The following is a 24,446-nucleotide window of genomic DNA, read 5'->3' on the forward strand; positions in this document are numbered from 1 at the left end:
AAACCTAACAGGGTGAGAGTGAAAAGGAAGTGCAGAGACAAGTTGATGAGATATCAGGAAGAGTGAAAGCCAACAAAGACAGCACAGCCCTTCTGTTCCCGAAAAACTTGGACACGTTTGGCCAAGCTGTGTTGACCTCCTGTATTCAGAGAGCCAATAAAAACATTATTTCACCTAGCTGTAGCTGCTGCCAGTTGACTTAACGTGCCATAAAAAGTTATGTCCTTATGTCAGAGAAGGCCACAATCACTCTCGGGGGACCATGGAGTTAAGCAAGGGTGCTACGGCTTCCACACCCAACCCTGCACTGAAAACGTGGCTAGGCATGGGGGCAGCTCTCCCACAGGAGGATGCATAAAAGCCGCTGCTTGCAAGCAAACCCCCTCTGGGACAAATGCTGGGAATAATGCTAATTTCCATTTTAAGGTGAAAAAGGCAATGTGGTGAATAAATAGACACTGTATTTACTGAAAAAAAAATCCCTTGAACACAGGAAACCAGTAAAATTACAGCAGTTGTATAAAATGTACATGCATTTCAATGAACATTCTCTTTTTCTGACATTGTCACTGAAACTGAATCCCATTCTTGTATTCTTTCCACGTGGGAATGATGTTTGTTTAGTGTAATTAATACCTGAATTAAATAAAGATAAATATGCAGCTATATACACAGACAGCCCAGCCCAGTTTTCTACTAAGATGAATTGCTGCAGTCTCACTGAAGTCAGATTTCTTAAGTTAACAAAGAAGAATTCAAACTTACACATTCTACCATTAATGTGTCCAATTACTACAACGCATTCGCATGAAACTCTGAAGCAAAGCAGAAGTGAGCTGTACAAAACATTCGGAAAGCAATTAAATGGCAAAAAAGAACATCTAAACAAAATGTTCATTTTGCACAGCCCAACTTTTCACGTTCACTACTGTTTTAATATCAGTATTTTAAGAACACTTCTTCCTTTGTAGTTTCTCAAAATTCATTGTTATCCTGTTTTTGTGATATTTCCCATTTAAGTTAGTTTAGACTTCCTCTAGGAACAGAAGAGGCAGTCAGATCACCTGCTGTTCTGAGATGCTTACAATACTTAAGCACAATGGGGTGAAACCAGGACAGAAAGTTAGCCCAATTCTGAATTTCCTGGCTTTGTATTATTAGTGGGACCTTTCACATAATTTTAGTATCCACATAGGTAGCTGTGCATGCTCTCTCAAACTCACACATGTACAAACACACGCTCTGTGCTTGTTCAGGAAGAAAGCCGTAAATTCTAGCACTGAAGTTAGGGCTCCCTGTGCCAGTGTTATAACTGAACACACAGTTTCATTACATACCTCTAGATTAATTAGATGTTGTATTTTTTCCCCCCAGTAAGATTGCTCCCTATGCAGAGGATGGATTTGATCTGGGAGCAAAAACTTGGGAGCAATGAGGCAGGAGTTCTAACAAGATCTGAAGCTCAGCAAAGGTAAATAACTTCAGAAAAAGATGGATTCACGGTTCAGTTTGATTCATGCTGCTATGGAAAAATGATTTATACTTGGGCTTCTTCGGCCCATTCAGAAAAGGTATGCACCAATTCACTAGGTTCTTGTTTAATCACTAGATTAAATAAGAACAAATGATTTACAGCAACTTCACAAAGTAAAGTATCTGGATAGTTGTGAAGGAATCAGAGAGAAGTATCCTGAATAAGTCAAAATAGAGTGAAATCATTCTTAGTGCATGGACTGAAGGGCGCATCCCATGAATGGACCACTGAGTATATTTGTTGCCAAAGAAATCCTTTCTTGTGCTCTGCCTCCCAAATATCAAACAAGCAGTCATTCAGGCAAGCACGATTCATTTTGTGCAAGGAATAAGGAAGAAGAGACTTGGGGGTGGGTGGGGAGGCAGTTTGCAAATAAGAAACTCTATCAGATTACAAAGGCACATGCGTGAATTAGGTCTGTGGAGGCACCCTTCATTCACTCATTACACAATTCTTGAGCTAATCAAGTTTGCAACGTTCTTTCTTCCCTCTCTGCAGTTTTCACGATGTGTTCATATTGACCTCATCGCTTATGCCTTTGGATGGTGAGGAAACCTAACTTCTGTGGCCAAAGCACAACCTTCTTAAATTTCCAGCTGTGGTCTAGAACCCAGTTTCAAAACTGTACAAAACAGAATTTCATATGGCTCCCAAGTGCACACTGAGGAGTTGGCCCCCCAAAGGGCAGTTCAGAGCGCTCCGAGGAACAGGGATGGAAATCGCTGAAATTTAACCCTGAACCTGACATGAACTCAGGGATTGGGACTGCATATTTTCCACTGTCCTACCATCTGCTGCTTCACTGCACACCGTAATCTTTGGCAACCCCACTGAGAGCTGCCTGGGCTATGGCTCTGTTCAGACAGGGTGTAGAAAGAAAAGACACTGAGAATGTCATGGCTGGCTGACCAGACTACTGAGATCAGAGAGATTATGCCTCATTTGCTCACCGAGCCCTGCCAAAAGCAACACCATTTAACTGCAGGTACTCAAAACCCAACAGGCATGTTTAAAGGAATTCTAGGCTTAAAAAGGAGACCATTCATAATGTGCATTTGTTGGGATAATGTAGCTACCACCTTTTGGCAATTATTCGCAATAATTCTTAAAGAATGCAGCGCTGAGTATTTCAGGTAAAAGTGATATCTGATGGAAAGTACCACACCTGATTTACAGGGCAGATAGACCTGAAAGATGACTCAGGCAGGAATAGACAAAGGCAACTTAGCAGCCCAGCAAGCAGAGAAACAGAGAGAAAATATAACTGTTATTTTAGCCTGTTTATCTCCAGGCTGTGAAATGCTGCACAGTATGAGAGTGTGAGTTTGGTACTTAGATGCATAACCCTCATATGTCATTTTACGATAAGGGACCTCCCCTGAGCCAGAGCAAAATCCACATTTGCTCCCCAGAGCCTCCATGGGCTTTGAATGAAGCAGGCAAAGAATCAGCTCTCAGATACTCTGACTTCCCCTGACCACATTCTTCTGAACACAGGCCTTAGCCCTCTCAGTGATTAAGTACCTCATCCAGAGAATTTACTATTTTAAAATGATGACTGCAAAAGCTAGGGAATATTTTAGAAGCGTCTCATAACTGCTAAGGAATATTTCTAAGAACTGCAGGAAAGCTACTGTAGGAATTACAATTACTGGAGGAGGTGGAATCAAATAATGCTGACACCAACCGTGTGTTATTAAGGTATCTTCCTCCATCCCCTCTGCTCCTGGCAGCAGCACTAGAAACGGAGACGTAATTGTATATGTGTCTACAACAACATCCTGCCCCATTCAAGCACTGCCCTCCTTACTCAAATACTGATCTTGGAAGCGAGGGTGCATTCTCTCATATCTGCTTGGGAAAACAGTCAAAAGCACTTCAGTAAGACAAGCTCCTCTTGCGGCTGCAGAGCTAAGGTTGGCAGATGTCATGGTTGACGAATGTTCTTCTAATTGCAAAGGGACACTACCAAATTGTCCTCTGACTTGGAATAGACAGCTGCTGTCACCCTTTTCTTCTTCCCTGCTGCTCTACTGCCTCCACTCTGTCTGCCTCACAGGGAGATCGGAAAAGAAACAGAGAAAGCCACATAAGAGAGGAGGAACAGACATCACTTTCCCAGCTCCAGCTGTGTTGGAGCCAACAGACTCTGTTGTTTTGATGATTCCTGGACTCGTAAGTCTCATTTCATCCCTTCTTGACAGAAGTGCAAAGCCGAGGTGAGAAGGGCTTGCAGACTTACAGAGGGAACATCTGAAATCCTTAAGCTGTTCCCTCCTAGAAAGGGCCTTTCTCTCTCAGAGCTGGAATCAAAACATCTCCACTTCAACCTCGTGTTAGTAGGCTCCGCACCTCTAACCCTCGTGGGTTGCAAAGGAGTTTTGCTAGTGCTAAGCTTTGTAAGTAAAAAGGCAAGGCAGAAGCCATTTGTTTAAACTGGTAAGGCAAAGAGATCAATCTTGCTTTTTGCAGTGTTTTTCTTTCTATATGAACACATACCTTGAAAACAAAACACTCGAAGTAAAAAGCTTCCCATTAATATTCTCAGCTTAAACTGCTTCTTTGCTAGGCTGTGCTCCTGTTCTCTTTTTTGACTCATAGTCTCAGTGACAATCGAGCAGCCAGGCAGAGCCACTTCATAAAACGTACTAAATGAAGCAACTTTTAATAATAACACAGGCTGGCAAGTAGCCATGTTAAAGAAGGAAAGACCTAGCAAGAATGTCCTGCAGCACAGAAGTCTCTGTTGTTCTCATTACTGCAAAGGAAGAAAATCTCTTTAATACTTTTGATTCAGATGATCATTTGACAGAAATGACGGTCAAGACAAATGGCTGTACAACAAGGCAAATGGATTTCCTACCGCTACAGTATCTTTCTTGGCTCCCATGACACAATTTCTCTGTTATTCTCCCTTGCCATGGTAAAGTAAACTTGCAGGCTACCCAGAAAACAGATTAGTATAATCAGCCCTTTATAAATTATATCCCTTCACTCAAGGAAAGCAAATAACTTTGCCTCCTCTATAATAACTGTTTCTAATACTTCATTTATTCTTTAAATTGTTTATAAAACACTTCAACAGAGGTCAAGACAAGAGGGCAACAATAATTGTAGATTAAGGAGACTCTCTAAGTATTTTGCACCTGTGAGTAAACACTCGGGCAACTGTTATGATACAAGATGGATATACTAAAATAAAAATCAGTTCTATTTATGACTTTCTGGAACACACGTGTTACTTCATCTGAGAGAGATCCCTCATCTTTTCCACAGCTAATTTACATTCAGATTGAAGCAGCTGTATAGCTTCAGGCACAAGCTTCAGGCAAATAACAATAGATTTAACCACGTTCTCCTGTGGAAGAAACCTAAAGGAATACTGAGAGGACCTGGTGAAGACCTTCTCATAAAGTTTGCTCTTGAAGAAGCAGAGGCTTTCCTCCTCAGCAACAGACTATTTCTGTTTTCCTAAAACCGTGTGCAAAAACAGCAAGAATATCTTCAGCCAGCCTAACAGAAGTCTATGTAGTCTAGTAACCTCTCTCAAAAACTGGCAGCATAGAATAAATTCTTAGGAAAGAAATACACGTGCAAAATCCTCGTGCTCTGTAGAGAAACCCTTTGCTGGTATTCCCTTCCTGCTTTCAGAGATACCAGCATGCATGGCTTTTGATGGATTTTCACAGATTTCTTTTGTTGCTTTTTGGATCTGTGGAAATTTCTGACATCTGCAAAATCCTGTCGCAACAAACTGCTCCCATCACAAACAACCCATAAAGCCAAATCCTTTATCTTCTTTGAGCCTGTAATTTGGCAAGACGAGAACCAGGGACCAGCACGTGAAACGACGAGAGAGAGCAATCATTTCCCATCCACCTTCTCCCAGCCACTTCAAGTTGCTCATACTTATAACACTCTCTTGCTTCTTCTTCCTATGCCCATGCACAGTACTGGCAGTGACCATGGCAATGTTTGGGAACAGGGTGCTGTATAAGCTCTCTACAACACAATCTTCTGAGCTGCTGAGTGTCACAACTGTGCAGATTCCTAATGAAGCGGAACTGTTGATTACAAAATGACACCAATCAGTTTCATCCACACCTTGTAAGTACCTATGGATTAAATTATATTAAAACTTTAACCCTCGACTCAACTGTTTCTTTTAAAATGTTTAAATTATAACACATCAGAAAAAAAACCTGCTTCTTCACCAAGTTTCAGCATAGCCCAGAATAGGCTGTTAAAGAAACCGCTCACATCCCCTAATATCTCGCCCACCAGTAAAAAGAAAGAACACAACCCAAGTTACTGAACAAGAAAAAACAATAAAATTGTGAGCTATTATACAGAAACAATAAACTTAAACACGACAAAAATATTTGCTGGGGGATTTAAAAGCAGCCAGCACTATAGGCGTATCAGCTTACTAAGAACGAAGTTAAATTCTTAAGTTATTCTCAGGAGTTTCAATGGAATTCAGTAAACAGTATTTTATTCATCACAAAGTATTCCCTTTACCCAGCTTATATGATGACAAGGTTATAAAAATGCAGGTTCGAGTTTCAGATTTTTACGTTGTCCCTCTTTCCTCTTTATTTTTTTATGGTAAATACCCACATTTCCCTGATCTTCTCATAGGCATGTTGTCACGCGCGTTAAGATGCAAACACAAGCTCTCAACAAACTACTTCAACCTCATGCCAAATCAATACAGATTATTTTCACGTTTTAATCCTAGTAAGATCTTTCTCCTCGTATCAATACGTTCCCTGATTCTACTTGCTAGCCAAACACTGCAGCACTGTACTATTGCATTGCATGTCAGCCAGGAGGTATGCTACAGCCCAATAAAGCGGCTTACCCAGGCAGAGTGAAGCGCGCAAGGTAGCTAAGTAGTGCCAAAGTATAAAAAGGCTGCTTGTTTCTTGTTTCCCTCAAACAGAACCAAAACATAAAATCAATTTATTTTTTCCTGAAATGGGAAATTAATCTGATCTGTCACGTGAAGCCTTTGCAGAATCTAACTCAGAGCCAAACAAAACAGAAAATACAGGGGCTGCTCCGAAAGTAATGCTGAAAGTAATGCTTCCTAATTTATGATGTAAGCCCACAACATCAGAGGCAGATGTCGGTGGTACAGCAGTAGAGGTTGAACCTTCCCACCAATATTCCATTACCTTTTGTTGCTGTGTGACAGGTGGCAGCAGAGGGGCGGTCTGACAGAATGGTGTCTGATGCGGAAGCGCATATGAAGTAAAGGTGTGTCACTAAATTCTTCCAAGGAGAAAAATAGCACCCATTGTCATTCATCAACGCTTACTGAACGTTGATGAAGACCAAACAGTGGATGTGAGCACAGTGAGGTGGTAGGTGGTGCTTTTCAGCAGTGGTGACAGCAATATGAAAGATGGCCATGCAGATTTTTGTGAGTGCAGCATGCAGGCTCTTACTCATTACTTGTGAAAATGCAGAGCTAATGGTGGTGACTATGTTGAAAGATTGTGTTTTGTAGCTGAGAACTTCTTCTATCAAGTGGTGTTACTGTGCTCTTTGTATCTGATAGAATCACAGAATGGCTTGGGTTGGAAGAGATCTCAACGATCAAGTTCCAACCTCCCTGCCACATGCAGGGTTGCCAACCTCCACATTTAATACTAGACCAGGCCGCCCAGGGCCACATCCAACCCGGCCTTGAACACCTCCAGGGATGGGGCATCCACAGCCTCTGTGTGCAGCCTGTTCCAGCACCTTACTACTCTCTCTGTGAAGAATCTTCCCTCCTTCAACTTAAAGCCATTTCCCCTTGTCTCAGTAGAATCATACAATGGCTTGGGTTGAAAACAAAGCAGAAAAAGCATCTTGTAAAGATCTCTTGTATTTTCAATGGAAACAAATAGGAGATATTACTTTCAGTGCAGTCTACATACTTCTGATTACTGAATCAGAATAAGTGTTCACAAAAAATTTGTCAGAGGAAGTTCCCTTTCTCATATGATGAAATATATTCAGCTTAGCAGTTCTTCCCACAAACATTATTTCAGAGTAAAAGGAAAACGAGGGTAAGCAAATATTTCCAGGTAAGCACCACAGACATCATTACACAGTTGACTTGTTCTCCTTTTAGAGGCATGGAATTATCGTGTCCTCTCAAAACTATTTCTTAATGTTATGCTTCTTTCTTCCAAGAATTGTGTAGTGCTCAACCTTTCAATATCATGCCCCAGTGCTTTGAAAAATCTGAATGCTCTCACTGCCATTATAAAGCAGGTTTGAACATTTGACCAGTGTGATTGAGCTCTTATTCACTTACTGGTAATAGCCTTCTATTTAATAACAATAGAATGAGACTTAGGAGTCAGAGCCCATAAGCATCAAGGTACCTCTGTAAGTGTCTTAAGGACTGTGGTTATAACATTCTTGGTAGTAAAAGGCAAAAACATTCAAAAAGAACTTACTGTATCATGTGGCTGCATAAGCACTTCTTTCCGGATAGGTTACAGAATATTAAGAGGTATTTGTCTTAATCCACTTAAAGTAGGGGATAATGAGAAGAAAAAAAAAAGATGAAGGTGAAGGTGTTGTAGGAAGAAGGGAATGTGGCAGTTTCACAGAGGAATACTGTAGTTAGAGGAGTCTGGTTCAAACACTGTCAAGAAACAGAAACTGTGGATTCTTGAGGGAAGCGCATTTGGAAAACAAACTTTTATTTTAACCTGGATTACTTTGAAGCAGCAGCAAGCTAAACAAAATGACACTCCATCAAGTGACAGAAGCCCACTCTTGTATGTAAAAAAAACCAAAACATGGGTATGTAGAAGTCTGGATAAATGAGCAAATGTTCATGAAAGTTTTCAGTTGAAACAAAAGTATATTACAGGAAAGCTCACACAGATGCTAACAAAATATACATCTGATCTAAAAATTTAATTCTGGCAAGTGATGTTAAAACCTGTGTCTCAAAACTGTTTTCATAATAATAGTAAAGATGTGAAAAAAGTGAAATCCAAAGTCATGAGATTGCAATGGAGATGCCATTCTCTGTGATCACAGTAATTCTACAGTAAATGTATACAATAGCTGTGATAAAAAATGACAGATACTTAGAAAATTTACTTGCTAAATATATAAAATAAGTAAAGAAAGACTCGTAAATTCTTAAAAGTAATGTTGAATAGCTTGTTACTATCCCTCCAAGCCTTATATTTTTTAGAGTTCTTATTCAGTGTAATTTCAGGCTCATAATTTTATAATTAAATTAAATTTGCATAGCCTACTGGAATAATGTTTCAGATTTTCTTATAAAGGATTGTTTCATAAATTGGTTGGATGGGGAAATTTTACCCTAAATTCTTCTGAGAACCAAAGATGTCAAAAGATGTTAAGGCAAAAATACACTAAATACTATGTCAAGAAAGAAAAATAAATCATAAAAAAGCTGCAGTTAAAGAACAACTTAGAAACCCCAAATTATGCCATCTCCACTTCAAGAACAGAGATTCAATAAACAGGTATCCAAGCTGATGCTAGTGTCCTAATGTTTTCCCCTCTTATTTTAGAGGAAAAACATGCTTTAAAATGTGTTAAATCTAAGATTTTTTTCCTTCACTACAAAGACTTCTGTATTAAATATTAAGCCACTTAAGTTTGAGTGAACGTTCACGTACATTATCACTCTTGACAGTAGATACAACCTAATTCTTTTTGTATTTTATTTGTTCTGATTTTTCTGCAAATTTTACTGAACACACTAATAATTTCATCCAATTTTCGTGTACAGGCAACCATTTGCACACATCGTCCACATACTCACACACATACATAACTTTGGAAAGAATGAATTAATATTCCCCGATGACTCCGTGGGTTCCTCCGTGAGTGTTGATGCCTGGTTATCACTGTCTATAAATGTGAAGGTAAACCAGATGATGTCACCCCACCAAACCCACAAAGAACCTGTAGAACCAAAGTGACAGTAGATGCCTCACTTGCAAGTAGACCCAAGTTGTGCAATAACTGCTGCACACTAATGAACTCATACTCAGAATTGCGTAATCCCATGATTTCAAAACAAAGAGCTTATTTTTATAAGTACAGTTTGTGATCATGATATCATTAGGAGGCACAAGTAAAAATTTAATAAAGACCTGTTATTCGTTGGTTAGTTTTCTGACCCTATTTTGTCAATAGGTCTTGGATTCACCAGCATGACAAAAACTGCTGCCAGCTTTTCAGTAACACCAGCACAAGCAATTACAGAACTAAGCAACAAAGGCAGCATTTGCCTATGGCTGTTATTAGATGAAATGAAGCTTTCAAGTTCACAGCCTGAGTTACTGTTATACCAGTCTTGTTTTAAATGTTTTTTTGTTAAATGTTACATGGCTTGTGGGGACAAAAAATATCTTCTCACTAATTTTGTTAACACTAAACGAATTGTAATGATATGCAGTACAATATTACGTGAAACTCAAAAATATTTAAAGAAAAATATATCTTATTTGTTTTAGATGCTCATTTTACTTGTTAACGGAGTCATTCACAGTAGCATCCTCACTTGAAGACAAGCTGGGAAAGATTTAAAGAAGTAGACTCGAGACTATGAGAACATTAAAACCGTTTGTTGGAAAACAGAAGCTTGGAGCAATCTGTAAATGGAGAGCATGAGCTAGGGCTGTGTCCCGGTTTCAGCCGGAACTGTGTTAATAGCACACCGATGTTTGGTTGCTGACTGATGGGAGCACAGCCTGTGTTAAACCACAGCCAAGCTGAAGGAATAGTGACTTTCACATGTAGGAACACCAGTACCTCTATGAGGATGCAACAACTATAAGGGAGATGCATGGAGCCACCTCGTAGCCCAGATGCATGACAAGTATTTGATTTTCACCAACTCTAAGTGACTTTAGGTTGTAGCTTCTCTTGAAATTCTTAACAGATGTATTCAGGATTGAATGGTACTGATTGAATGGTATTGATTTATGGTGGAGCAGGTTTAGGAGGAAAACAGCTGAAGAGATTAAACCAATTTAGATTAAGTAATAAAACCTATCTTTCCTTGGGCTGAGCTGATTCACACTACTATCTAGAAAATGCAGTGTAACTGAAAAGTTTTATAGCCTAGGACACAAAGCTGCACACCTTCCTAGTATTCAGAAAAGGAGAATTATACTACTTAGTTTTAGACCTCACAGAGGTTTTTGTTCTTCAGTAGCCCAACTCTTGGGCATATGAGCATCTACATGATGCACCTTTACAACCATATTCTTTGTTTGGGCAACAATGTCCTTCCACAGTTCAGCAGCCCAAATAGGTTTACCCCTTAGTTGCCAGTTGCTTTGTTCCCACTGCTGTAACCACCCCCATAAGACATTTGCCACCTCTTCCGTTCAGCAACATCTAAGGTTTTATCCATGATACCTCAATGACTACTCCAATAGAGCATAACAACGGATAACACTCCCAGCGCTGGTCTAGCCTCTTCCCCAATCAAACATCACAAGGCTTCTGTTATCTCCTACCTCCCCAGTGACACACCTAATCATAATCAATTTAATAACTTGAGAAAAGGAAGTCACATTCCTTCTGTAAAACACGTCAGAATTAGCAATCACTGGCCTGATTGCCAATGACAAATGTATGCAATAATTTACATCTAATTTATACTACTGAAGACAGCAGAGGAAAGGAGCATTTGCAGACTCAAGTGCCTAGTATGGTCACTAGGTTGGCTTTGCTCAAGATTCAATGTCATTTCAGCATAAATGCTTAAAATGAATTATACCACTAGAACCAATCCTAATCAACAAAGCACTTAGGTACAGAAATGGTTTTCAATTTAGTCTATTTTCAAGAATTACACAGAATTTGAGAAGTCTATCACTGGTCACCAAAGAGCAGAGCTCAGCACTGCCCCTCTTGCTCTCCCTGTGAGGAGATGCAGCCGCCATGAGGCCTCCCCTCAGCTCCTCTGCTCTGGGCTGAACAAATTCTCCCCTCAGTACTCCCTGGGGCCATCTCTGTCTATAAGGACAACAGCTCCTCTCACCCCCATGCCCTATCAAGCTGCTCTTTAAGTGCAATCAGATCCTAGTGAGTCTCTGCTCTCCTCTTTCCTGGTCTCCCTGGCCCAGGAAAGCCCATGTGCCACCATCCCTGCTCTGTTAAGCAAAACACCTGTACTGGAGTGATCACCTCAGTGAGAAGCTAGGGCAAAAGGTAAGAGGAAGCAGAGAAAACACAGTACTCTATTTTCTCCATTGGTTAGGGGTTAATTCATTTTTGCATACTGAAGAGCAGCCCTGAAGGGCGTCAAAGGAATCCTGTTAACTGCGACCCACAACCTTTTGTTTTAGCAGTTACTATTCCACAGGGATGACATACAATACAGAGTGAAATATACTGTTGTTATTGCAACAGTACAACACGTTGTTGCAACATCTACATATACGTGGTAACAGACTTAATTATAACAAACACTTGCAAATTGTTAGAGAATTCTCAAGCTTTAGGACATAGCTTTAGTTTATCAAATGATACCTAACAATTGAGTAGAACATAACTAATTCTATGAAAAGGAAGTCTCGGAAGTGGAAATAACTTAGTAGGGTTGTCAAGGTGTGCATGTATCAGCAGTGAGGGGAACACATATCCTCGGATTCACCAAAAGCCAGCAGAACGAGAGAGGTGATTGTTTCCCCCCTCCCCCCCACTCTGCCCTCATGAGGCCCCACCTGGAGTAAATAAAGGGCTGGAGCAACTCTTCTATGAGAACAGGCTGAGGGAGCTGGTCTTGTTCAGCCTGGAGAAGAGAAAGCTCTGGGCAGACATTCTAGCAGCCTTTCAGTACCTAAAAGTGGCCTACAGGAAAGTTGGAGGACTCTTTGTCAGGAAGTGTGGTGACAGGACAAGCAGTAATGGCCTTAAACTAAAAGACAGGAGATTTAGATTAGATTTTCACAATAAATTCTTTATTACTGAAGAGTGGTGAGATGCTAGAACAGGCTGCCCAGAGAAGCTGTGGATGCGTCATCCCTGGAAGTGCTCAAAGGCATGGTGGATGGAGCCTTGGGCAACCTGATCTAGCAGATGCCAACTCTGCCCATGATGTGTTTGGAACTTGATGAACTTTAAGATCTTTCCAACTTCAGTCATTCCACGATTCTATGTATAACAGACAGTATATAACCAGTCCTTGGGACTAACTAAAATATGTTAAAAAAATACCTGACTAACCCAAACTAATACCAATCAGCAGTCTGCCCTGCCACTGAGATTTTCAATTATTTCCAAGTGACACAAGTTAGTTCAGAAATAGAAGTACTTTGCAGCCCCAACAGTACACAATGCATTTTATGGTCTGAAATCAAACTAACTAAACATGTAAGGAATCTGTGTAGATTTGCTTTGTATTTCCAAGCACAGTTTTCTGGGAACTTTCGGTAAGACTTGGCAAAGTCAAAGGAGAAAAAAGCAAGTAGGTAAAACCACATCTGACCAAAGGCTCTGACCCTAATCTGCTCGCTGCCCTCAGATAATGTAGTTTACCTTCCTATGATACTACCATAAAAACCCATTAGATGATGAATGCTATCAGACATGACATCTGACTACACTGTAGTCGTAGTCCTCATTTACATGCTCATTTCATATTTGTTTTTAATGAATCCTGAAGGTTTTACTGAGGAATAACCTGATGACCTCTCCTTCTGGAGCACTTTTGCCTAATAACTTTAACAAAGGGGAAAAAAGAAGGAGAAATAACCTTGCAATTCATATAGTTTCAAAAGTCTTGCTACAAGTTGGTGTATTAGTGAAGCCACTAAAGATGAGGTACATGCTCTGCCTCCATTTCCCACTGCTGACTTCCAGATCTTCCATAACATTGTATTCCAGAAGTCAGAGTTTGTATTTCATAAGATGAAAGTCTTCAAACACTCAGTTTAAGAAACTAACACTGACATCAGATAATATAACATAAGAAATATTAAGAATTACATTGCAAGGTTTTCTAGATTTGGTAGTTTCAATATTTTGTAAATTGGGTGGGTGCTCTGCCTTTTTTTTGTTGTTGTTGTTGTTTTTCTTTTTGAGATTACACAAAAAAAGTTAAATCAATCATGGGAAACGGCAAAAAGTGTAATCTACTTTCTTCCCAACATGGAATAAGCCACAAGGGAGCACATGATTTAATGACAAGATGATGCATCTGATAAGATAATAATTTGCTCAAGGAGAGATTTGGGTTGCAAATGCAGCTGTTCCAAGAAGCTAAACCCACAGGCAAGAAATTACTTACTCTTTGTGAGTGCTATATTCAGAACTATTTAGATAAACTGGTGATAGACCCCAGAAAAGAACATCAGATAAGGAAGCATAGAACCAGGGGTACTCCAATATTGGAAAGGAAAAAAAATAAATAAATTAAGAAATCAGAAAGATTTCCACAAACTATTGTTTCTAAAACTGAATCAAAAAGATCTCAATAATTAGACTGCTCAACACGGAATCTTCTTTTCAACGTGACTCGCTTGAGAAAAATGTATAAATATAACATAATCCAGTTCATATACATGAGTGTTTAGTTTCCAGGTGGGACAAGTTCCGTGGCACTGACCTGGATTACTACATGGATGTCCAAAGGCAAGCACATGCAGAAACCTTCACAGCTTTCAGTTCCTGTATCAGAAGTCTGGCACTGCTTTCAAAACCTAGGCTTACTGAGGGAAGCCCGCTCATCTTTTGGCATGATTACATTGCCTTCACATATGAATTTTTACCAGAATTCGAGACTAAGATGATTTATTAGCAACACAGAAATCCGAAAGACTCACAAAAATCTGCATATTGTGACGTGCTCTGATCTGCAGTATGTAGATAGACAGTACCATGTTCGACATCAGAAGAATTAACTGAATTCACTTACTTTGTAAGGTCACCTCTTTTTCAAAGGAAAACACACATACCTAGCTAAAATAGCAGAGAGTTACTACCCGGCAGTCTTCTCTTATTATGGACAATATTACTGCAAATCCATGTGTACACGTAGACTCTAATGCCCACATTTATCCCCACTGAAGTTTGACTGCGTGTGTTGATAAGGGAACACCTGCATGGATCACTTAGCAGGATCAGTCTCACAGCAGGGAGAAAAAGTCAGTAAGAATGCATGTCTTCAGGACACTGCATGCTTTCTCTGTTGAAACATGCAAACTGAAAAGCATGAAATGATCTTGGCTGATGTGCAGCACACAACTGTCTGAATAACTGCTTTTACATTGGCCATGGTACCTTGCTATCAAGTTTTCAATATGCTAGGCAGACGTTTCCTGATGATACTAGCCAGCCTGCATTCTTCTCCTCTAGCAAGGAATCAGAAAGACACAAGCAGCACTCTGCTGACTTCTGCTATTCAAATGTGCTTGTGGGTTGGAAAGTTTTAGACTAACTTAAAGATAAATAACTCTGCATTGAAAATTTTAAACGTTTGCATCTTTCACTGGCCTAAACTTACAAAAAGAGCACCGGCAAAAGCCCTTTGTATTTTCAGTGGTGCTAGGTTGCCTAAGCCCCTCTCACACAGAACATTTGTAAAGACACCAGCAATTAGCTTCCTCAATGAAAAAAATGAGAAACGGAAATCTGACAGATGTTGGCCACATCTCTTTATAGGAGATGCAGAAGAGCAGCTGTTACTGCAGGGATTGTAGGGATTTCTTGTGAAAGTCGGTAGCAGATGTCACCATCTGCTACTGCCCTCTCTGTTAAACAGAGGCAAAAAGGAGACTGAAGGCTTGTTAAAAAGAGAAAAAACAGGTAACAACAAAAAAATCCAAGACACACAAGAATATTTACAGCAAGCGGTAGAGCCCCTTACCCCATTCCCTCCTAGCAAAACTGCAATCCAGTTGCACAATAAAAGCAAAGAACACTCCCCATTCTCTTCAAATCATGATTTCTTTTCATTTTAATCTTGCTACACGTACTTTGACAACCTTCAGCCTGCAATTTAACACCTAGCCATTTCCCTCCTGGCTGAAAGAGATCATAGAAACGAGCAGTTGTATCCTTTCCCTCTGGCTATACAGCAAGGGTCTGATGACAACTGCTTTACCAGAGCTGGTATCAGACAAACAAAAATTTCCTACACAATGATCTACACAATTATGTCATGCGTGGAGGCAAAGTATTTAGTACTTACAGAGAAAAAAAAAGTCACAGCAAAAAGAAAACAAAACTTCTGTTGCATTGTGTCAGGAAACATGCTGTACATGTTTGTACATCTTGGCAGATAACGATCAGATGAGGCAAGCAATGAAGTGGTTAACCAAACTGGAGAGTTATCTCAGACATCCAAAGGCACATCTTGTAAACCTGAGAAAACTATACACACAACTGAGGAGCAAAAAAAGTAAGGGCTTGTCTGGGAAGAAACAAATGACACTGTCAACAAGTAGTTAGCTTTCTTACTCATAAAAAATGGTATCACTGAGATCCACAGCCCAACGAAAGAACAGGAATCTTTCCAATGGTATAAAGAAGACTTGGATCACGCCCCAGCTTTCCAGAAAACTAGACTTGCTAATTGCCTCACTCTTTCACTGTCAAAACCGTCATCTCACTGAACTGAAATACCTTTTCAATATTGCTATAGGGCAGACATTTCCACACTGGTAATACTGAGAGCTACATTCAACCACCAACAGAAACTTGCTGATCACAAGCTTCCCCATTTGGTATTCCACAATGTTATTAAAGAAAAAAAAGAACAAAAAACCCCAACCCCACAATACTGTGTGTCCAGCTTTCTGTACAAGATCACCCACTGAAGCCTGGAAGGTCACAACTTTGGAATTAGCCCTCTGAAACATGATAAAAAAACCCACTCTGTTATGGCAGCTGCACAAGATTACTGTGGAGAGATCATTCAGATTTATCCTAACGTACATCTCCCTGCTTTATCTAGGAAGACTTTTTAGGTTTTGTCTCGTATGTTTGGTTTTGGAAACATATGCCACCATGTATCTTACGAGCACTGTAAAGAGCATTTTGCTTTTCAGATAATGTCAGGTTTAGACAATAAATAAGCCTCAGAAATGGAAAAGGCCATTCTCCTTTGGCATTGCCATAAATCAGGAATCACTTGAGCCATACCTGGAATAAGAGTGATAAAAGTAAGAGAGAAACCAGCTTTAGCAAGGTTTATTGCTGTTACCGGTCTTTTCCCTAGTACAAGGGAATTATGCTTACCTTACATTATTGGGCCATCACTTGAAATACTACGCTCAGCCAATATAAATCAACACAGCCCAGTTCACTTCAACACAACCATACTGATTTGTGTGAGCTGAAGAACATGCACTGGTCAAAAAGTGACTATTTGTTATTATACCTACTGCCTCTCATTTCCTAAAGAAAAAAAAAATAAAAAGGAAAATACTACACAGCCACTTGTTCTACTTTATATGAGATTTTAGATAATGTTCTCTCTTGTTACATATGCATGCATCTCCAATGCACTCATTGGTGCATTTTGATAATGCTATACTACTGTTCCCCAAATTAAGATGAAAGACACAGAAAGAGGGTTCAGACAACCTGGAACTTATTGGTGCTTATTTTTTTTTCTATAAAGTCACTGTGGCTGTCACTATGTGAAAGATCAGCCCACACAGTGAGCTTAAGTGTTCAAAATTACAGTGTAATGTCACATCTTAAGAACTACTGCTGCTACGGTATTTTTCTTACAGAGTAAAAGAGCAAGATAAAAGTAAAAAAATCCCAACAAGCTTCTCAAAGCCAGCACTTTTCTCAAGTATTCCTAATTTCAAGAAATAAGAAACCTCTTATATTAGACTTAAGCACTCTCTACCCTTATGAACTCTGTGCAGACTTGTTTATTGCTACGCAGTATACATGATGTTAACTACTAGAGCTCCTTTCCAAAACAAAATTGGGAAGGCTAAAGAAAAGAACCAATATTCTGAAATAACATGCGTTGTCTCTGTTTGATTTTTCCTCATACCATCCCACGGAGAAAATGGCTTCAACAAAAACGGTATGAAATATAAGAACAAAATATACATCACTCCAAAAGTAACGCCTCCCATTCATTTCCATGGTAACTACAACAGATACAAAGAGCACCATAGCACTATGTGATATAGCAAAATACCAGCCACAAAACACTATTTTTCAACATAGCCACCACCCTTAGCTATACATTTTCACCATATTACCATCTCTGTATAGGAATTATCTATCTCAGTTACATCCCCTTTGCCTCACAGAGCACAGAGTTTATAGTCTTCAAAACCAGAAGTGGTGAATGCCAATTAAGAAACAACCTCAAAACACTTTCGCTTCTACTTTCTTCTCTGTAAAATTTTGAGACATTCTCAAATAAGAACAGTAAGCAAATGACAATGGGCTGTGTTTACTGTCACTTTCACTGCCTGTGCTCCTGCTAAGGCGATTGGAGCCAACTGAAACTACTTCTAAGACAAGATTCCTGCTCATGGCAGAAGGGGCTTAAATTTTACTAGAGTCACATACACACAACTAGAAGAACAGCCTGGGACTTCAAAGCACAGACTTTGTTCTCCACAGGGACATTAAAAGTGTTGAAATGAGACTTCTCATTGGAAGCTCCATTTTAGCAGTATCAAAGCTGGAATGAACGTCAGAGGGATCAAAATAGCAACAAGCAGTGAAGTTTTTATATTTCAAAATGGCACAAGCCTGCAGAGAAAAAAACAGAAATCATAAATATATTCCTTTAACTTCCAATTTATCCAGTAGTTGTTGAGTATTACCAGAAATCATAGAATCATACAACAGCTCAGGTTGGAAAAGACCTTAAAGATTATGGAGTCCAACCACAACCTGACCATACTACCCTAACTCTAACAATCCTCTGCTAAATCATGGCCCTGAGCACCACATCCAAACGATTTTTAAACACATCCAGGGATGGTGACCCAACCACCTCCCTGAGGAGCCTATTCCAGTGCTTAACAACCCTTTCTGTAAAGAAGTGTTTCCTGATATCCAACCTAAACCTCCCCTGGAGCAACTCGAGGCCATTTCCCCTCGTCCTGTCACCTGTCACCAGTGAGAAGAGACCAGCCCTGCTCTTGCTGTAATCACCTTTCAGGTATTTGAAGAGAGCAAATAAGGTCTCCCCTCAGCTTCCTCTTTCCTAGATTAAGCAGCCCCAGTTCCTTCAGTATCATGCCAGGGTTGTATGTGTAATTGCATTTTCCTTCATGCTTCACGTTGGTCAGGTGGTTTTAATTTCAACATTATAATGCAAAGCAATTTGCACATCACCTTATATAGTGCACCAAGACTATATTGTAGTGAAATGCTTAAAAGAAAGCAAAGGATTAGGGCTTCTAAGTAAAACAAGCTAGTGAATTTGATTCTCTTTTAATTTTGAACTTGTAGTGTCAACTGCTCTGGCATAAAGCACTACACCAATTTCTGCCACCAAGGACTGGATGCATCATGTTCTGGAAACACTGCCTACTCAGTGCACTGTAAGGCTTTACAGCCATGACTCTCAAAGAAATCCCTATTTAAATCATATTGACATTGACTTTTTTCCCTCTATTTTTTTTAAACAGTTGCAATTATGGTCTATTTTATATTTGTAAGTATGAGTAAAATGATTATATTTTGTACTAGGCTATAATTTACATAATTGCATTCCTGTAAAATTTGAATTTATATTTCATTTAGAAACAGACCACAATAAAAGGCTTTGGCACTGAGAATCCAGTTTTGTGTGTCAATTTAAAGTTTAATTTTAGAGTGTTTTCTATGTCACACTATTTTAAGGGCAGAGGAAAGCTGTCACAGTATAAGAGACTTTTAATCAACTCTGGACTTTTGCTCAAAGTAACTACCACTATTAATTGTTCCTAAAGTAGTGCAAGAGGGAAAAGGATGATTAAGTGGAACTTAAACTGTGTTGCTATTAAGGATTAAACAGAAAAGCATTGAAAAGCCATTCATTGAAAGCCATCATGTCAGAAGGCATGGGTCATAATCCACAAGTTTCCAAAACATACCAGGCTGTACTCATTAGTCTTATGAAATTTAGAGGGTCTATTATTTTGGCTTCTTAAATTGACATTCATATGCAAATAAAAATCCAGAGTACAAGTCACACTTAAAATTGCATCTGTTATGCAGTTGCTCACCTGAACGATTTTAAAACCTGCCTTTTAATATATCATTTTAACATTATAGCCCAAACTTACTATCAGGAAGGAAAGAAAATGCACAGGTGCTATGATATTTTTGCAGTCTCCTGAGAGCACTGATACACAAAATCAGATACACCAGACTCCCTTCAGAGTTGGAGGGTTACAAAATGGAATGTGATGCTTGAGAATGAAAACTGCCATGTTGCAGACTGCCACAGGGGCGACATTAAACAAAGTGCACAGACTACCACAAGTCAAACAACCTCACCACAGCATTTCGGAAATTTAAATAAAACATCTGGATGCATTGTATCATTTTTCCTATCAGATGTGCACAAACTTAGGAACAGCTTTACACGGATTTTCTAACCTCTCCTGGGACTTTCATGATTGAAGAGAATGCCATTCACAGCAAAGAGATTGTAGGCTTCTCTGAAGTTCACCACAATCCAGTAGGCATACAGTTTTGCTGCACCTGCAAAAATAATTGAAGATGTAACACATAATCACTCCACTTGTGCACTGCCCAGACACATACATGCATCTCTCTTGCATGCAGGGTGATGGCCACATTTCAACGATTCAATTAGCATTCGGTTCATTCCCTAGATGTGTCACATTTCATAGGGAAAAAAAATCCAGGCCAATAAACAGCAGCTGAATGGGAAAATACTCCTTTTCTGCACAGCCCCAGGATCGACCAGGAAGGGTTAGGGCACTCTCTCACTTGTTTTCTTATGCACACTCAAGCATAGCACTTTTTCTTTTACAATACAATTAACGCAGCCAGAGCGTGTGAAATATGCCACTGTGGTGACCTCTGCTAATAAAAAAAATGACTTTAGAGGAATAAAAGCAAAAATCTGGTGCCTTAACACTCAAATTGATTTGAAACTTTATCACCAAAGTTTTCCATGCACATTGCTTAAATAAGTGTTGCAAATTTAATGCGAGGTCATGAAGGAAGAAACGAGCTCTTGGGAGTTTTTCATTCGGGCAACAAAAAGTATGAAACCTTATCACTCCAGTGCTATCTTACAATTCTTTGTGAAGGAAAAGCCAATCTCCCCCCTCCTCTCCAAAAGAGCTCTCTAATTCCGATCTGAATGAACTCAGTCTTGAGAAGCGAGATGGTAATTTCCAACCCCCGGGCAATGGCAGCAAATATTTTTAATATAGTAATTCATAAAGGTATGCCTCTCAACATGTCTAGTCACTTTTGCTCTATCGTCATTCTAATCTCACACCCAAATGACTTCAGCCCTGAGACATGAGAAGAGAGAACAGACATACAGACACTACTGACACACACGCATCAGCAAGCCTTACCATAAGGCGATCTTGGGTAAAAAGGGGTGGTCTCCTTCTGCGGGATTTCTTGCACTTTTCCAAAAAGTTCACTGGTGGAGGCTTGGTAGAACTTCACAGAATTGATAAGGCCACAGGTCTTAATAGCATCTAGGAGCCGTAAGGTGCCAACTCCATCAACATCAGCAGTATATTCTGCTAGGTCAAAAGAAATCTTGGGAGAGAAGGGAATAAAAACACACCAGTTTTACTAAGAGAATCAGAACATGCAGTAATCACGTACGTACGTATAACCAAGCAAAGTAATACACCACTTGTCACAAATCATCTAGACACTTCTGCACAGAGTTGATGCTCAGTTTACAAAAGTACTCTCAAAGGATTTCTAAGAATAAACAAGTAGTTCCACAAATAGCAGAATCAAAAGACTGGTGTTCCCTGATCTCTCTCTCTCTGGATTGCTTTCCCATGTGAAGTAAGGGGTAAGCCTACCCTATAGTGGGAGCACTATCAGGCGCTCTCTCATCTCCACAGCTGCCAATTTTCACAATATTCACTTGGGCTTAGTATCTTTGACACACACGAGTTGGTTAAAAATGGCCTAAATATAGTTTAAAAATTATGTAAGATAACATGACACAAACATAAACATTTCTTTTAGAAATAAGCAACCTTAAAGAACATTCAAAGTTTTGCAATTGAAACACACTCTAAACTGAAGAGAAGATTGGAAATATCTGTTCTCAAATGACATTCCCAACCACACCTGGCTAAGGAATATCAAGTGTGACTTTTGTACATAGGCCAGGGGGATGATGAAGTGGGAGAGCAAAAGGTAGAGGTATCCAAATGAAAGCTAACTTCTCCTCTAGCTGACATATCCTTCAAAATTTGGTAATAGGTCTGTGGGCACAGCTCTCCTTTCTCTTCCTGCCTCAGTAGGTCTGACTTACTTTCTTACTTTCACGATGACCTTGATTGTAGCATAGGCCACAAGCCAGTACTTCCCTTCACATCACTTCTCCAGCCTAGCATTTTGCTTCTACATGCTGTTTTCTTTTTTTTTTTTTTAAACAAACAAACAAACAAATCCCAGCAAATTGAAACAATCCATTCCCTGTTTATACCGCCAACTTCAAAATAGATAGATAGATAGATAGATAGATAGATAGATAGATAGGGAATGGACCATTAGAGTGATCTCCACCATCACTATGAGCAAAGGAAAAACTACTCTGCCTAAGTGCTCCTCTTGCTGATGACTGCCTTTCAGGAACAAGCTCTATAGCAACTTTACAGCCTCTTTATATGACCCTGTCCAGAGGTTAGCAAGACACTACCGAAAACACACAGTAACAAAACTTCTGTCACTCTTTCTTTAGTATTCTGTGGCAGGTTAGTTGTGAGTGGGAGTGGGAGTGTGGGAGCAGAAGGTAAACGACCCTCACTGATGAGCTGAGTGCTAGCCCAGAGAAAGTGATGGGAAACAATTGCCAGGCATGTTTTCAGTCTCTCTGCAGATTCAGACAAACAATCGAGTATTCACTTGTCCTGTTAAGCTGCTTCCTCTGTTCTTTAATCATTAGAGGTTTTGGGCTTATTTGCAGAGCAGATGAAATCAAAATACATTAATTTTTTAATATGCACTTACAGCTATTTTATTACAAGTATGAAATGATGTAAATTATATTGGCGCACCCCAAAACAAAGATGCTCTCACGTAGTTTTGACCTTAAACAGCTAATGGTACAGATTATAACCAATTTAACCTTTCTTTAAAACCAAAAGTAAAAAAAGAAAAAAAGAAACCCACTTCTTTACATGTTAACCCGGCATAGCCCAGCTGAAACTTAGCATTGGTCTACTAAGAAGTGCTAAGCTTCTCATTTTTTTATTTTTTAAACTCATTTGCTACAAAGATAACAGACACTTAAAGCCTCTCAGCTTCACTGTTAGAGTAACTCTTCAGAATACATCTTAATGAACAGGTGATACTGTCAGTAATCATAGAATCCTTAGATTTGGTAGGGACCTCTGAAGGCCATCTAGTCCAACTCCCCTGCAGTGAACAGGGACACCACAGCCTGATCAGGTTGCCCAGGGCCTTATCTAGCCTCGCCTTGAAAATGCTCTAATGAACATAAATTAGCCTATTCACCATATGAATTCAGCACCATGAAGGCTAGCAACTTCATGTATTCACAGCGGCTTTCCATCCCTCTAAAAGGCAAGACACTAATTTTGGCAGAATAGAGAATTTAACCATATTAACATATTCATCCTAACAAATAACCTGACGAAACAACACTCCAAAATGCAAACTTTGCTTACATACTCCACCGACATGAGTAAATGGTGAATGTGCATGTCAGGTGGCCTTAAATGACAAATCCCAGACTATAAAACCTCTTCACTAAAGTGAACAAAGAGCCTGCAGTAGCACTACCAGGGGCTGCTCTCACTGGCTGCTCAGAGACCAGCTTCACAAGACATGCCTTTCCCTATTGCCTGAAGAATGACCTCAATGTTCACCTAGAAAAATCACTCCCTCGGGTGTGAGGTAATTCTGTCTCCATGTTGGCCTGGTCTGAGTGTTCTCGAACAGAAACCGACAGCTCTGTGTGGGTTTGGTGTTTTTGTAATGTCGACTATTGTTCACCAGGGACAGGACTTAGACCACTAAACTCACTTTGTTTTGGAGCTCAGGTTAAACTAAAATGGCTTTCTAGAAGATGAAAAATGGTTTAACTCACTAAATACTCCAACTCCAAAAACATAGGGCTGTTAAGACATTTTGCGCAGTGTCACTTCACACTGGAATTGGATTCTAATTCAACATTAAGACTGTAAAAAAGTTTTATAAAACTAGTTATAAATGAAGCAGGACAGGGTAAGAAAAGTGTTAAGCCATCCATTACCACATTCTTTCTTCTTCTGAACGTGCTACTTTCTGCAAGGCCCGTAGGAAGACTGAAGTTAAAGAAAATAATAATAATGAAGGGATCTCATTAGGATGGACATGCAAAAGAGGTACGGGTTTGCTTGTACAACATACAAAAGGTCAGGGCTTGTGTAACAGAAACCAACTACAGCATCAGATTCTATAAACACTACTCAGAAATAAGCGCTTGTGTGCTTTACTTGGTGGGATGACATGCGAGAGTACAAACTTCATGGTGGTTTGCAAGGGCAGGTGCATAAAGGTTACAATCAGTCCATGGTTTCTGAAAAGTTAAATATTTCCCCAGGGGAAAAAATAGAGTAAGTAATTCTAACAGATTAGAGTTTTCATACAATTTAACTTATGACAACTATCTTAAGAGTCTGAATTAGGAAGCTAACCTTCCCGTGCACCACTGAAGACAGTGGAAAGTCAGAGCAGAAAGTTCAAG

At 39.6% G+C, this 24,446-nt stretch overlaps 1 protein-coding gene across 4 annotated transcripts in view; it reads right to left on the minus strand.

The window, feature by feature from the left end:
* The window catches only part of GMDS (GDP-mannose 4,6-dehydratase), a 393,387-nt gene that overhangs the window by 235,419 nt on the left and 133,522 nt on the right, over positions 1-24,446 (minus strand). For all 4 annotated transcript variants that reach the window (XM_015282187.3, XM_046937855.1, XM_046937856.1 and 1 more), the window contains exons 5-6: positions 21,076-21,268; positions 20,117-20,221 (exon numbers count right to left, since the gene is read on the minus strand). In XM_015282187.3, the coding sequence (XP_015137673.1) occupies positions 20,117-20,221; positions 21,076-21,268 (298 nt within the window). The remainder of the gene's footprint in view (positions 1-20,116; positions 20,222-21,075; positions 21,269-24,446) is intronic.

This window comes from Gallus gallus, chromosome 2 (assembly GCF_016699485.2).
Source record: "Gallus gallus isolate bGalGal1 chromosome 2, bGalGal1.mat.broiler.GRCg7b, whole genome shotgun sequence".
NCBI lineage: Eukaryota > Metazoa > Chordata > Aves > Galliformes > Phasianidae > Gallus > Gallus gallus.